Source organism: Colias eurytheme, chromosome 1 (genome assembly GCF_061535395.1).
Source record: "Colias eurytheme isolate Ceu_HAF_F1 chromosome 1, ilColEury1 Martin Lab GWU primary, whole genome shotgun sequence".
Classification (NCBI taxonomy): Eukaryota; Metazoa; Arthropoda; class Insecta; order Lepidoptera; family Pieridae; genus Colias; species Colias eurytheme.
The window spans coordinates 11,699,345-11,715,481 of NC_142980.1; the positions used below are offsets into that span (position 1 = coordinate 11,699,345).

Sequence of the window (16,137 nt, forward strand, 5' to 3'; positions counted from 1 at the left end):
TTCAATACAACGCAAATAAAAGAGTAGAATTCAAAGGCACTCTTAACGTAAAACGATAAGAATTTAATAGAATCAAGTTAAATAATGGAATGGTTGTGAATACAAAACCGCCAGTATTTCACCACAATGCGCCATCAACAACCATTCAGAGCCTGGAGCCTAATCCTCTTCTCCGTAATTATGAAATAGCTGCTATAACTCTATTGTGGTTGATTTAAACAAGAATGCAAGATGGCGTTAAACTAACGCAAATTGCATCGTAATCGATATTGATAATTTAAACGGCTATTGTTCTCTAACAAGGCTGCACAATAGGGCGGTGTTGTTACAATAATTGTGAATCCCGCAGCCACAAAACGTTCATACTTAGTTCAAACAATTAACAACCGGTTTCACATTCGGCTCGTAAGCCCGCATAAGCCCAGCGAGACAATGGAGGGAAAACTGTACGCTCATTTGAGAAATTCACTAACAGAAAATTAAATTTTCATATGAATTCGGTAACAGTAGGTACTCGGCGCGTACTCCTTGAGCTAATGAGAATCTTAGGCTTAATGCCAATGCGTTACTATTTGTAACGCCATTATTAGTGAATTCTTACTAAAATTATAAGAGCCTCGTTTAAGTAACCCAGTTACAGAATAAAAATACCGTAACTGTAAAGCCTTGCCTTTATATTTATGTTGTCACACTTTTGAAATAACAGTTGAAGTGGAATACAAATTCTTTTAGAGAAATATTTAAATAATTTTGCTTATAAACTAGATGGAATAAATTGGCTCTAGTCTAATTACATTTAGCAACTTAATGATGTTTTAAATAGAGTTCGTACTTAGAATTCATTTTGTATATACTATAATATTTTATATTTAAAATGGTATTCTCAACAGTAAAAGGCTTTTTCTTCTATTAAGTCCTGAACCTCGGCATAAAGGTCCGTAAACAAAAGCAGGGATTACAGACCTCACGTTGCAACGAATGTGAAAGAATATTAAAGTTGCCTACGGTATTATTAGATATAACAGGTTTTATCCTTGTTTAATAAAATAAATATAATCATTTATATATAATATATATTTTTTTATATATCTCGGCTTCTCTATAAAGAAAATTGATAAACCAAATACGTCTTCCTCTTACCATGCAAACGGATTACTTAAAATTCATTTCAAACCAATGCTTAATACTATGAAAACAAATAAAAATTAAAGAATGAAATAGTACAGAAAATATATCAGAAATTCAAACATTACCTCAAGATGTGCGAACCATTACTTATGTTTAACAGCGAATGTATGTTTGTTCTTACGGAAAGTGATATTTCCAATGACAAGTCGATTTATCAAGCCCCTTCGAAACTCGCCCCGAGTGTGACTTGAATTTTGATTTCATTTTAACACAAATACTTATTTTAATACTAATATTTCTAGTTCTATATACTATTTTATTGACATAAAGCCTATAAATTAAAAAAGTCTGCGACTAGTACCTACAATGTTTACCTTTGTGTACTTGTATGTTACAACGAACTCCTTTAGCCTCGATTTTTACCACTTTAAACTGATAGATTTAATTCTAACTTCATACACATATCAAGGATCGATGAAAATGCAATAATAACATAAACTTAAGCGTGATTTTTTTCTTTTTTTCATATCTTCAAAGAAATGTTCTATTAAGGTTGTTAAATATGGTCCTCTTTTACCAGAATCCGGACTGAAATACGCGGCGGGGCTTGGTGTCCCAACGGCCTGATATCACCCCACAGCCGCCAATACTTGGAAATAGATCTTCGTGATGAATACTTGATTACGGCAACAGAATCACAAGGCAGATTCGCAAACTCCATCGGCGTTGAGTTCGTGGAAAGTTACTCTGTTGAGTACTGGCGTGACGGTCTCGGCCGTTGGGTCAAATATAAGGACTTCAATGGCAGCAGAGTGAGTAAATGGAATAATTAATTTTGTAATTAACATTGTTAGTTTTGTAAAGTCAACGATATTATGCCTACAGTGTAAACGGAGAAATACGACAGTATATAAAATTTTAAGTAGTGTTAAGTAGTAAATACCCATATGAAATCATTGAGGTATCATTACGTAGTACATGTAACTCAATGTATGAAATGTGTTAATTGCCTGAGAACTATGTTAATTAATTATTATAAATAATAATTAATAATCAGTGCTGTAAAATGGCTTAATTGTAGTAAAAGGATTCTTAAAGTCTGGTGCACTATTATCTTCATGTTAACAGTTAAAAATTGTATTTTAGCTTATAATTAAACAATGAACACCAAAAATCATGTTTTTATATTTTACTCTTACGAATATTTTCGCAGGATATTAATGAATCCCGTGTGGAGTTTCTGGTCTCCCATCGGGCGCGTCCCCAGGTGGCGGATAGGGGCAGGCCCCCCAGATATGGGGGGTACCGGCTGATCAGCCGGCGCGGACCAAAACCAGCTGGCCGGAGGGCTGCTAAATAATACTCCTAGGTGATGGTATGTGCGCAGCATCACCTAGTACTGGGGTTGGGGCCGATGAGGCCGCTGTGGAGCTGAAAGGGCCCAGCCCTAGGTAGCGGCTGGCGGGTTTAACCCGGCAGGCGTACTGCAAACTAGAGGAAAGAGGAGGAGATGATGGAGGTAAGTTTTAAAAATAAACTACCCCAGGAGGGTACCACCAAAAGTGGAGAATCCCTCCCTGAGTCCAACTCAGGCTGCCCCACGTATTCTGGGGGGGGCAAAAACTTACGCAAAGACACTGAGGAGGTGGGTTCCCAGGCCTCTTCGGTGCCAAAAGTTACTGGACCGACCGACGACTCTGGCAAACGGATAAAGGACAATAACGATATTATGCAAAGTGATACGGATATTGGGGAAGGGACGCGCGCTCAAATGGAGCGTATGAGAACTAGGGGGAGGAAAGCTGGACCCAGTGGACTGTCTGCGGCAACGTCTGTAGACAGCCTCATGACGGTCCAGTCATACGAGGAGGACCGACTGTGGGCGAAACGGAAGCGGTCTTCTGGAGCGAGCTGCTCGGGCTCCTCCACAGAGGGACGAACGCGCACGGCCAAGAAGAGTGCCAAGAGGGGCAAGGGACGCTCGTCAACATCGCGCACACCTACGGCTGCAAGGAAGACTCTGGCGGAAATGATTGCCGCAAGGAAAGCTCTTGAGCTTGTAGGCGGCAAGCCCGAGTCTGAGATTGAGCGAGAGACCCAGGTCTCGAGAAGCTCTCTGGTCGCGGACGCAGAAGCCGGCGGCGGGCGAACCGACGTCAACGAATCAACCGCAGCCCTACGGCGCCGCATTGAGGAGAATCTTGCGGTCATAGAGGCTAAATCCTCAAACCTGAAGGGGACGTCGAAACGGACCCTAAAGGATGCGTCGGAGGCGATCCAAGAGGCGGTAGCACTACTTGTGCAGCGCACCGCCTCCGAAGACACACGGCGGCTCCAGGCCGACAACACTCGGCTGCATGGGGAGATTGCAGCCCTCCGCAAGGAGATGGCGGAGATGAAAGCCGCGCTTGGGGGCGCACAACATGCGCAGCAGCAGCAGACGGACTCTGAACTGACCGCGAACATCATGCGGCAGGTCGGAGAAATGGTTAATGCCCGGCTGGAGGTGCTGGAGGAACGCCTACCTCTAGAAAGGCGCGTGAGGCCGCCACTGGCGGCGGATAATAGGACTGGGGGGATGGCGGTTAGCCAAGTGCTAACCGAGGACTTCCCTCAACTCCCGCCTTCAAAGGCTACTAAGAGGGCCAAGGCTGCGAATAAAAACCAGGGTGAAACGCGGGCTGTTGCACAGCCTGTGGGTACCGGTCTGGCCCCAAAGGCCAATCCAGGAAAAGAAGGAAAGAAGGCGGAGCGGCGTCCCGAAAGGGTTGCCCCGTCTACGTCATCCGCTCCCCAGCAGCAACCGCCTAAGCAAGGGTGGACTCTGGTGGAGAGGAAGAAGAAGAGGAAGAAAAGCAAGGCGGAGGCTAAAGCACGAAAAAGGGCTCCTAAACTCCGCTCTCCCTCGTCCTCGGCTGTAGTCATAACCCTGCAGCCGGGTGCGGAGGCGCGCGGGGTCACGTACGCCTCTGTAATGGCTGGGTCCCGGCAAAAGATCAACCTCACGGAGATCGGTGTCAGCGCCCTACGCTTTAAGCGTGCCGCGACTGGGGCCCGAATTTTGGAAATTCCGGGCACTACAAGTGCGAAGGAGGCGGACGCCCTTGCTAGTAGACTTCGTGAGGTGTGGGACGAGGATACCATAAAGGTATCCAGACCGGTAAAGTGCGCGGAGGTGCGGGTCACTGGTCTGGATGATTCGGTGGCTGCCGAGGAAGTTGCAGCTGCGGTCTCCCGGGTGGGTGAGTGCCCCGCGGACCAGGTTAAGTGCAGTGGTCTGCGCGTGGGATTGAGAGGTTCCACCACGGCGTGGGTGAGCTGCCCAGTTGCTGCTGCAAAAAAGGTGGCGCAGGTTGGGCGCATCCTTGTTGGATGGATCTCCGCGGGGGTCTCACTCGGTGCAGTGAAGCCGCAACGCTGCTTCCGGTGCCTGGAGGTGGGACACGTTAGGGCCATGTGCTCGTCGCCCACAGACCGAAGCAACGTCTGTTACCGATGTGGCGAAAATGGGCACAAGGCTGCAGGGTGTACGGCAGCTGCTCATTGTGTTCTTTGCGCCGATGCAAAACTGCCCGCGGGACACCGGCTCGGGGGCCCGGCCTGCAAAGCCCCGAAGCGGAAAAGAGGAAATCGGGGACGCGATGGTCCAGGTACCGCGCCGTGTCCTTGTCCCGCGCCCGTCGAGGCGAATGTGACGGTTAGCGAAATGGAAACGCAGTAATGGCTCTCCTCCATTTCCTCCAAGGCAATATCAACCACTGCGCCGGAGCTCAGGATCTTTTGCTCCAGAGTCTGGCGGAGTGGCGGATAGATGTGGCGGTGGTGGCTGAGCCCTATTTCGTGCCGTCCCGGGACAACTGGGCGGCCGACTTGGATGGACTGGTGACGCTAGTAACGCAGGGCGGCACAGTAATGGAAAGGGTAGTCCGGCGGCAGGGTTGTGTCTCGGCCTCGATCAATGGTAACACAGTGATCGGGGTCTACTTCTCTCCCAACCGTAGCCTGGATGAATTCGAGCGGTTCCTGGCAGATCTTGGGGAACTGATTGACCTCGCTCCTTCGCAGCCCGTGCTTCTAGCCGGAGATTTCAATGCCAAATCAATGGCATGGGGATCATCGGTGAGAAATGCGCGGGGTGCGGTGCTGCAGGACTGGGCGGTCGCAGCTGATCTCTCGGTCGTAAATCGCGGGAGTGAGCTGACATGCGTGCGGCAAAGAGGGGGCTCCATCGTCGACATCACCTTCGCTAGCCCCCCCCTTGCAAGGCGAATTAGCGACTGGAGGGTTGTAACTGATGTGGAAACGCTATCGGACCACAGATACATCCGCTTCAGCGTCTCTGCGCCATCCGCGTTTCGCGGTGAGCCTTCCCTAAATGGTGGACGTCCACGTTGGTCGATTCGTAGTCTCGATAGGGAACTCCTAATTGAGGCTGCCATAGTTCAGGCATGGATCCCTGCACCGCAGATCGCAACAGTAGAGGACGATGCAGCATGGATGGCTGATGCCATGGCGCAGGTGTGTGATGCGGCCATGAGTAGAGTTCGCTCTAATCCGCGCAGAAGACCGATGTATTGGTGGTCCGCCGAAATTGCCCAGCTGCGCGCATCCTGCGTGGCTGCGAGGCGGGCGTACACCAGGCACCGGCGCCGGAGTGCACGGGACGAAGTGGAGGAAGCGCAACTGTATGCCTCCTACAGGGAGTGCGTTACCTCTCTGAAGGAGGCAATCAGCAGCGCCAAGGATAGAGCATGGGAAGAGATGCTCGAGGGTCTGAACCGAGTGCCGTGGGGTCGGCCGTATAAACGGGTGAGGCAGAAGCTCCGCCCGTGGGCTCCGCCCCTGTCTCAGTCTCTCGAGCCCCGTCTGTTAGAACAGGTTGTGGTATCTCTGTTCCCGGACCGGGGAAGATATTCTCCTCCGCCGATGGCGGCGACACCTGCGTCACAGGAGGAGCCCGCAGAAGAAATCCCTGCCGTTACCCATGAGGAGTTGGAGTCGGCAGTTACGCGGCTTAAAGGGAAAAACACTGCTCCTGGACCTGACGGGGTACCTGGCCGAGCGTGGGTGCTAGCGTTGGAAGCCCTCGGGCCCCGGGTGGAGCGGTTGTTTTCGGCTTGCCTTGAGCGGGGCCAATTTCCCCGTAGGTGGAAGACAGGGAATTTGGTCCTGTTAAGAAAGGAGGGGCGCCCGCGCGATTCGCCCTCAGCGTACAGGCCCATTGTATTGCTTGACGAGGTGAGCAAGCTTTTTGAGCGCGTTTTCGCAGCTCGCCTCGTCAACCATTTGGAGGGAGTGGGACCAGACCTCAGCGGGAACCAGTTCGGCTTTCGCCGTGGTCGGTCCACACTCGACGCAATATCTCGCGTGAGAGCCACCGCAGAAGATGCGGCCGCTAGTGGAGAAGTCCTCCTGGCGGTGTCTTTGGACATCGCAAACGCGTTTAACACCCTACCGTGGGGCAGTATCCTGCAAGCTCTCCACTTTCATCGCGTGCCGGGCTACATGGTGCGACTGCTGCGGTCATACCTTTCAGATAGGACTGTTGCCTATCCAACCCGCGATGGATGGAGTGAGAGGGAAGTGTCGTGCGGTGTCCCACAGGGGTCGGTCCTCGGGCCTCTTCTGTGGAACATCGGGTACGACTGGGTCCTGCGCGCCACTAACCTCCCAGGTGTTGGCGTAACTTGTTACGCCGACGATACTCTGGTGACTGCGCGTGGGGCCACATACGAGGAGGCAGCTTTATTAGCTACCACGGGAGTTGAGCAGGTGGTGTGCCGCATCCGGCGGTTGGGACTACGGGTGGCGCTGGAGAAATCCGAAGCCATCTTCTTTCCCGGTCGCCAGAGGCTACATAGCGCAGGCGCAGAGATCCGGGTGGATGGGGTAGCAATCAGGGTCACCACCACCATGAGATACCTAGGCATCGTGTTGGATAGCCGATGGAGGTTCACGGAGCACTTCCGTCGCCTCGCCCCCCGTCTTGTAGGGGCGGCCGGAGCACTGGGAAGTTTGCTGCCAAACCTTAGAGGTGCTGGGGGTGGGTGTCGCCGGCTATACACTGGCGTAATCCGCTCCATGGCCCTCTACGGGGCCCCCATCTGGGCAGACACCCTGAGCGCCCGTACCAGACCCCTCTTGCGGAGGCCGCAGCGGGTCATGGCGCTCAGGGTAGTTAGGGCATACCGCACGGTGTCTTTTGAGGCTGCCTGCGTAATGGCCGGAACGCCGCCATGGGATCTGGACGCCGAGATGCTAGCGGACGTGTATCGCCGCGTCTCGGCGTCTAGGTCACATGGGGTGAATCCTTCCTACGAGGAAGTAGAGGAGTGGAGGGCCGAGGCTGTCGAGCGGCGGTTCCGAGAGTGGGAACGCCGGCTCGAGGAGCCCAGCGCGGGTGAGAGGACGGTTGCGGCCATACGTCCAGTCCTCCAAGAGTGGTGCGACAGGCGGCACGGGGCCATAACCTTCCGCCTTACGCAGATACTGTCCGGGCACGGCTGCTTCGGACGGTACCTGTGTAAAGTCGCGAGGAGGGAGCCCAGCATGGTCTGCCACTGGTGTGCCTGCCCGGAGGACACGGCAGATCACACTCTTGCCGTGTGCCCCGCGTGGGCCGAGCCCCGTGCTCGCCTAGTCGCGATAATCGGGCCGGATCTCTCTCTACCCTCCGTTGTTCGTGCAATGGTGGATGGCGACAGATCCTGGCGTGCGGTGATCGCATTCTCGGAGAGCGTGATCTCGCAGAAAGAGGAGGCAGAGCGGGTGCGCGAGAGGGATCCTCACGCGGACCCGATCCGGCGCAGACGTCTTATTGGGCGTCGTCGCCGTGTTGCGGCCGCTTTACACGGTCGCAACGTGCCTCCTTGACGAAGGGCACCGGGCGGTGGAACGGGGAATGTAATCCATCGTCCGGCGCGGTGAGGCGACTTGAGACGTGTTCCGCTCATGCCGCCAACGGGAGGGAAGAGCAGGCACCTTTCCTGTTCTTGGCTTGCGCCTGGCCTGGAGATGGGCTGCCGCCGAGGGGGTCGCGGAAGAATTCTAACAAATACCCGCGGCCCCATCATTAAAGCGGCTCGACGGAACACAGTGGGGTTTTAGTCGGTAAGAATCCGACATAACCCACGGCTCCTTCCCCGGGGGCCGTGGGTATCTTTGGAAGATTTCCCCACTATAAAAAAAAAAAAAAAAAAAAAAAAGGATATTAATGAATGACACAATTACCATAAAAGTCATTAACCGTTAATTATCTGTTGCGCAAGTCTCCTGCCGCATAAAGCACTAGTGCTTTAAGGGCTTGGTCTAGTAGTGCAAACAAATGCATCCTGTCATCCTATATGTAAATAATACAAATGTACTAAGGGAAAGTTGCTCCACTTAATTTTTAAAAATTAAATCATTCGTATGCATAATTTAATATTCGTAATAAGTACCAAAAATGACAATTTGAAACAATTTTCGTGAAAATTACACCGGGTGATTTTTTTTTATCAGTACACAATATTTGCGAATACTTTCTATTGATATCTTCAACTTCATGTTTATATAACTGATCAACTTTTACAAAGAAATTTGGACGAAATATAAAAAAAAAAGCTTTCCATACAAAATGCAGAACTCTATACATTTTTTTCGACCTAAGTTTCTTTGTGAAAGTTGTTCAGTTTAACTAATAAAACGGATAAACAAATTTTGTATATAATAAAAAAAATGTAATGTTTGTGTTAAATGAAAACAAAAGATATTTATTTCTGACTAGCTTCCGCCCGCGACTCCATCCGCGCGGATGTCAGTCTTCGCGTCTTCTACAGATTTATTATATTATGTGTAATATATAGATTTATTGACGACGCGGTTGGCGCAGTGGTAAAGTAACTACCTACTGAGCCGACGGTCCCGGGTTCGATCCCCGGTCAGGGCAAATATTTGTGTGATGAACTCAATTATTTGTTCTTGGGTCTGGGTGTTATTATCTATATATGTATTTATTAAATATTATATTTATCGTCGCCTAGTACCCACAACACAAGCCTTAATTGAGCTTACTGTGGGTCGGTAGGACATTTGTGTAATAATGTCCTATAATATTTATTTATTTATTTATTTATTTATATTGATAAACCTAATAAATCTTTTGCTAGCATTCTGATGCTTTATCGGTTGCACTGGATTTATCTCTTTTTTTTCAATCGCTTGAATGATATAGGATGGGTCCTTGATGGGCATCGAATGCTGAAGTCTCGAATCAATCAATTCTGACAGTAGGCAATTTATGTAAAATCTTGATAATGGTCCATCATTTTATTTTGCCTAAACGTTACATACTTTTTTATATATATTCTATTTTTAACGAATTATTCACTCCAGTCCAAACAGCAAATAAGCAGACTTCTGCTTCTGCAACGTTTAGTTGTCCCTGAATTTAGAAAAAATAGTCATGATTCTTATCTATGACAAAAGTGTTATTTTTTGCATTGTATTTCAAATATTAAATTTTTTTTTAATCGCATCTTCCGCATTCATGTCTTTTGCCGGAATTAGACATTTAACTTCTACTAGTCCCATTTTCCCTTTTTGATATGGGAGTGTATAAAGTAAATTTTTTAGATATTTCTCGTTATACTTTTAAAAAGTTATTATTGTCATTTTGCTCATTAGGTAAAGTAATTTCGATATCAGTTTTAAGTTTTTTGATACCTGCAATAATAACGTCATAATCGCTTGCACATACTTATCGATTACACCCTGTATACAATCCACCATCCACATTCATAATGTTTTCCTGTCCTCCTCTCCTTTACGCTGTTCACCGATACATTTGAAATGAGTAAATCTGCTACCTCTGAAGGATGTTTCATTGTGATCAGCAAATTTTCACCACTGTTGTCGATTATTTGTTTTTCATTTTTAATCAGCAATTGGGAATCATCAGTTTTGTTTTTTGCAGATTGGTGATGTACCCTAACAATATGTCGAAAAGGGAAAGCATCAACGAATTATCGTTTTCGTCCTCTTTTTTTATTCTTCGCGTCTCTGTTACTTCTGTTTGTTTAGTTCTCAACACCCACTGAATTTTCTATGTTATTGTGATCTTCCATTACATCTGAGTTTTGATGATGTGATGATAATCCATTCGTTTTAATATTGGTACTTAGAGTTGGTAGACTAAACTAGAAATGGCGGACTAAATTTGTCAGCGCGTCTGTAAGATCAGAATATAAAACCAACATCCTGTATTTAAGTTACAAAATTAATAATCAAACAACATGCCGCTACGTTGAAAATGACTAGAAGAAAAAATTAAAACACCTCGGATCAATTTTGGAGTAAACAAATCATTTTCCCCGTATGGGGATTTCCCCGGATGAACTTGGGAAGTTTAAGTTCTCAATACAAGTTTATATTATATTTCGTATTTCTCAAACCAAAAATAAACATTTTTGGTACTTCAAAAAAATTATATTATAAGAAAAATTATGAGCTTACTTTAGTTTTAAAGAAATATACATCCTTTTACTGACACCCCGTAAAATAAAGAAATTGTTGCCAATCACCTTTGCTATCTATTTGGTTTCATTAACTTTATGTTCGAAGATAATTTTTTTTCTAGTATGTAGTTACACGCGTATTTTTTTCGTTTATTTTCCATATCGAAATCAAATGTTTAAAAATACGAATATTTGCACAAAACTAAGATAAAAATAATCAATTAACAAAAATATTAAATTTAATGAAGTAGAGCAACTTTCACTTCGGTATGAAGGAAAATCGAGCGTAGAGCACACGTCAGAACGCTCCGGCCCAAGGAGCGCGACTAAAGAAATTCGCTAGGATTTTTCCTAATTATTTTAAATATTTTTTTAATATTTAAAGAATTATCAAAATTCAAAAAAAATGTTTTTTAAAGGATTAATACTCATTGGTCTTCAACCAACTCGAATAAATTAATGGAAAAAATAACTTTTAGCAGTATTTATCAATAGATTTTGTAAGGCAAAAAATGGGAAATTTAATGAATTTATAACGTTCTAATTAAGAAAATCATAAGTTTTTCGGCAATTGTATTCAGCAGTTTTTAATAACGACTATATAAGGATAATAATGCGCTGATCAGATTGTGTAAATTGTAATCGGTTGCAACGTAGTGAGTGCACAAACTTAGCTCGAAATGTCTTTGGGGGAAAGAGACTTATCTTGAAGGCCTGATTAAGGTAACATAAAGTAACTTTATAAATGTGAAAAAATTCACGCGCTTTGCGTATATAACACTAATTGATAAACAAGAAAAAAAAATTCAGTTTATCATTTCATTAGCCGGGAAAAAATTGTCAAATAACTTGTTGAAAACGCAATTTTGCTAGACTGCAGCCTTAATTGCTTTTTATTGTCGTTTGCACTTCAAGTTTTGCATTTATGATTCTACATTTATACGAATTACACGCTCCCGCTACATGAAATGTTACTTAGCGTTATGTAAATTTTAACACGTGGAAATAAGAAGCTTCCTCTCGGTACTAATAGACTAGATGCGGATAATCATGCATAATGTAGCTAGATCGGTAGAGATCTCTACGCCGTAGCAAATATATAGAATTATACTTTACTAGCTTTCCGCCAGCGGCTTCGCCCTCTTTGCCTAAAACCCAATAAATTATATGTTAACCTTCCTCGATAATTACTGACTCTATCTATTAAAAAAAAACACATTTAAGCATATACGGACATAGGGACAGAGAAAGAAACAGAAGACAGAGAAACTTTGTTTTATACTATGTAGTGGTTGGGATTAAATAACTTATTACCCCATTAAAGATATTAAAAGAAAAGGTCGATTGTGTTTCTAGTTATAATTTTAGAAATCATCAAACTATAAACAATTCATGTTCATCAATATTGAATAATTTAAAGTAATAAATTAAAATTTTAAATATAAGTATGAATAAAAACACAAATTACACAGCAATTAAGAATTTATTCTCAGAAACATTATAAGAAAAATAAAGAAAAAATGTTCCAACAAGCCTTTGTCCTTTGTACTCATAATTAGTCTCCTAGTTTCTTTACGGTTTTCATTAACCATAATAAACTAGTCTGTACGCAAAAACTTTAAACATTAGAACCCTTTGCTCAGCAGTACTGCTAATAGTTATCGAACTATTCACATACGTGGTTACACATAAGTTTGAGCTCAGTTTGCAAGGATCCTCTTACCAAATTAGTCCCGATGCGACTGGAAACCCTAAGCCCTGGTTCGTCATACAAATTACAAGCTACGACTCTGATGTTGAATATTCAATTTATTACGGTTGAAACTGTGCTCTAAAATCTAGGTGACACTTAATACTTGTAAGTGATATGGGATACATTTCTAATACTGTCTCAAAAAGCACCGATTTCTGGATAAATTTGTAACAAGTGTAGGCTGTTAAACCTTAATTATTATGAGGATAGCTAAGGTATATTTATCATTCATTTTCCTTTTTACTAAATAATTACATCGAATAGAAAAGTACAACAGTAATTTACTAATCCTTACTTCACAGCTTCTCCCTGGTAACAGCAACACATACACACCAAGAAAAACGACGCTTGAAGCTCCCTTTGTGGCTTCGAAGGTCCGGTTCTTCCCCTACGCAGCCCATCCCAGGACCGCGTGTATGAGAGTTGAACTATACGGATGTCTATGGAAACGTAGGTACAACAAGCATAGAGATTTAATGCTGGCGTGTCCCGGGGCCTGCAATGCGATTTTTTTAAGCGAATGTTTTTCATATACCTTGTTTTTATGCATTACCATGTTATTTAAATATTTCATATAATTGTGTCTGGCTGGGCATTTTTGGGTATATTTGTGGGGGTTTCATAATGTTATGTTTCTTCAGAGGCGCTTGTCGCGTATGCGGCTCCGAAAGGTGGCGACATGCAGGCCATGACTGGAGGTGCGAGGTTCGAAGACCTGTCGTATGACGGCGTTGTTCGTGGCTCAAGGCTCGTCGATGGCCTTGGTCAAATAACTGACTCTTTCCTAGGCCCGAATGACTTCGAGCTGCCCGATCCCTTGGACACTCAAGGTAATAATGACTTCCTCTGTATGCTGGCGTTTGTTAACAAGAGTTACTGAAGTATTATTTCAGGAACACGTTGGGTGGGCTGGAACAAGACAATGCTGGTTGATGACGAGGTCGAGATCACATTCAACTTCACTGATACGAGACTATTCCAACATGTTGATATACACACCAACAACATGTTCACAAAAGATGTTCAGGTATGTTTCTTCTAAGATTACGTTCGATAATTTTGCCATAAATGACTTAGAAATATTTTGAACTAATAAAATCCTGTGTCGTTTAGTAGTCTGGATACTTATCAAGTACTAAACGTCGAACTTTTACCAACAGCTTTTCAAAGAAGCAGAAGTGTACTTCTCGCTGGAAGGGGAGCGTTGGCAGGAAGACTATATTTCCTATGAACCTAAACAAGATAAAGTGTCCGAACACGCCCGGACTGTCCACATAGATTTGGAGAACAAAACCGCTAAACACATTATGGTGAAACTCAAGTTTCAACACGAGTGGATTTTGATTAGTGAAGTCACTTTCAAATCAAGTAAGTTCAATTAACATATTATGTATTACATCCTATATATAAGCTAATTTATGTGTAATCATAATTTATGTAGGTCTCTGGTGGCTTTGAATAGAGCAATATTTAATTCAGTAGTCCTTTAGTAAATTGAAACATAACTTTTACCCACTGTTTTGTGTTTCCTTTCATTTATTTACTAGAACAAACAAAACAAGTAAAACTTTCCGAACATACAACGTCTAAGCTCCGTAAAATCTGTTGTTTAATACACTGGCCTTTTACTAAATTAACTGTATGTGAAGGCCAAAAAGCCGAAAGCAATCTCAGTGTTGTTCCCGATAAGCGCATAAGCCCAACGAAATTCCGCTAAACTTTAACAACTATTAAGAAACAATCAGATTATTGGAACAAAAAGAAGCTTCAAAGTGAGGCACGCTAATAGATCCGTTCTCATCGAGGTTCCTTATCTGTTCCGAGCACTCGCGAGCCTCCAGCTATTTCACAAATTTTATCTTTCTCTAATTAATCCATAGCTTTAGGAAATCGCCCCTTAAGTGATAAATCGCCATTCGCCGAATGGGGAACTTGTAATTAAAACGAATTTTTGATCGCGATTAATCAAATCCAATTATCATGAAATATTTTTGGTTTAAATATAATTTGTATGGTCTGATTGTTTACCCCTTGCCTTGATTTAGTTTAAAAATTACATGTTTTAAAAGGACAACGAAAAAAATTGTTGTCTTATTAATTATTAGTTTCAATTAACATCAGCAAAGGATTTTTCCTTTCAAAACTATTGTGTCTTGTATTGTATTGTGTTTCAAAACTATAAGTGTTTCAAAACTATCCGTGTAAAATAAAGCAAACGTAAGAAATAAATATAAAATTAAAAATGCATTGCACCGTTTTTCTCTCGAGACGTTCTAAAAGGTTAGCACACTTACCTTCCTCAAAAGATATAAAACATTGTAACAAGCGCTACAATCTCATGCACTATTGTAATCTTATATTACAAAGAATTTTACGGCACGACATTTTCGCTTTTCCGCTATCTAAATAGGCCAAAATGGTATAATTTTATATGTTTAGTAGTCACCTTAGTGTCGAAATTCGTTTGCACATTTTTAATTGATCGCTAAGATTACCGCTTAACCGAGTCAGCAGTGTTGTATAATCTGTTCCAATTAGAAACCTTATAACTGTCACAATGGGCTCTAATTACGAGCTGAAAAAACGTATCCAAATAACCTACATTATAGTTTGCCACATAATAATGTGAAGACTACAAGTATATTAATTAATTTTTGTTAGTTTCCCAGTTATTATAGTATGGTTTCGTAATTACAAAAAATATTTTAAGTATTATTACCATGCAGCAATAAACTAAATAATAAACAAATGAAACCCAAAAAAATAATACTAAAGATGTTAATGATTTTCATATTTATCTTACAAGTAAAGTATATTCTGCTTATCTTTTATGATAATATTTGTATTAATATTATCACATATTTTCCCGGAAAACGAAATAATAGTTATTTCACGAAAAGATTTATTACATTACCGTAATTAGTTTAAAAGCGAGACTAATGGAGCTGAAATAATATCTTGTATGCTATAATAATACGGGTGGTGTTATTAATTTGGTTTAGTGAGGTTCAATTTTACGAAGATGAAATGTGTGCCGCACCTTTGGGTTGGCTCGGAATCAAATTTTCAGACACCACGAGAGCTTTGAACAAACCACGGCTGCACCGTATATTAGATTTTTAATCTTATGAATAATCTAATGCACATATTTCTATGCTTGTAAAATGTACACCAACCCTAACTATTGGTATAACACACTGAAATTGTCATTCATAAAATCCACGCTCCCTTGCGATATTTTATATCCAGAAAGTTAAATTATGTAAACTAATTTATCAGTAGTTAATGCAAACCAATTTTAAGCCCGAAAAGTTGCATATTTGTCGTGATGGTGTAGAGTATAGTCTCTTAGGATCTCAGTTTCTAGCCAATTACTAGAAGCGTTAATAGCTTTGATTTTAGTTTATTTAGAAAGCAGAGTTCTGCTTGTTGGTGGACATAATATTATGCTTTGACCAGCAAAAGTTAATTTGGTATATAATAGACTTATAGTACATTATTAATTACTTTATATGGCAGTAGGAATTAGTGACAATACCAGAGTTTATGTTTCTAGGGGTATTGTAAGTTGTAACATTATTTATCAAAACAATTCCACTAACTGTTTGCTACTAACGATACGTGTTCATAACTAAGATCAAAGCCCAACAGCAATTAGTCATTAAAACTATTTTACAAGTTTGCATTGGGAGCGTGGATATGCCTAGGGGCTTTTGGACCTCATTCATCTCCCAACATAATAGCTGTTGCAATAAGTTTGCT

At 43.0% G+C, this 16,137-nt stretch overlaps 1 protein-coding gene across 1 annotated transcript in view; it reads left to right on the forward strand.

Moving 5' to 3' along the window:
• The window catches only part of LOC149911264 (discoidin domain-containing receptor 2-like), an 88,285-nt gene that overhangs the window by 32,439 nt on the left and 39,709 nt on the right, over positions 1 to 16,137 (forward strand). The window contains exons 3-7 of the mRNA XM_090114308.1: positions 1,709 to 1,940; positions 12,678 to 12,825; positions 13,017 to 13,205; positions 13,269 to 13,402; positions 13,536 to 13,743. Coding sequence (XP_089970434.1) covers positions 1,709 to 1,940; positions 12,678 to 12,825; positions 13,017 to 13,205; positions 13,269 to 13,402; positions 13,536 to 13,743 — 911 coding nt within the window. The remainder of the gene's footprint in view (positions 1 to 1,708; positions 1,941 to 12,677; positions 12,826 to 13,016; positions 13,206 to 13,268; positions 13,403 to 13,535; positions 13,744 to 16,137) is intronic.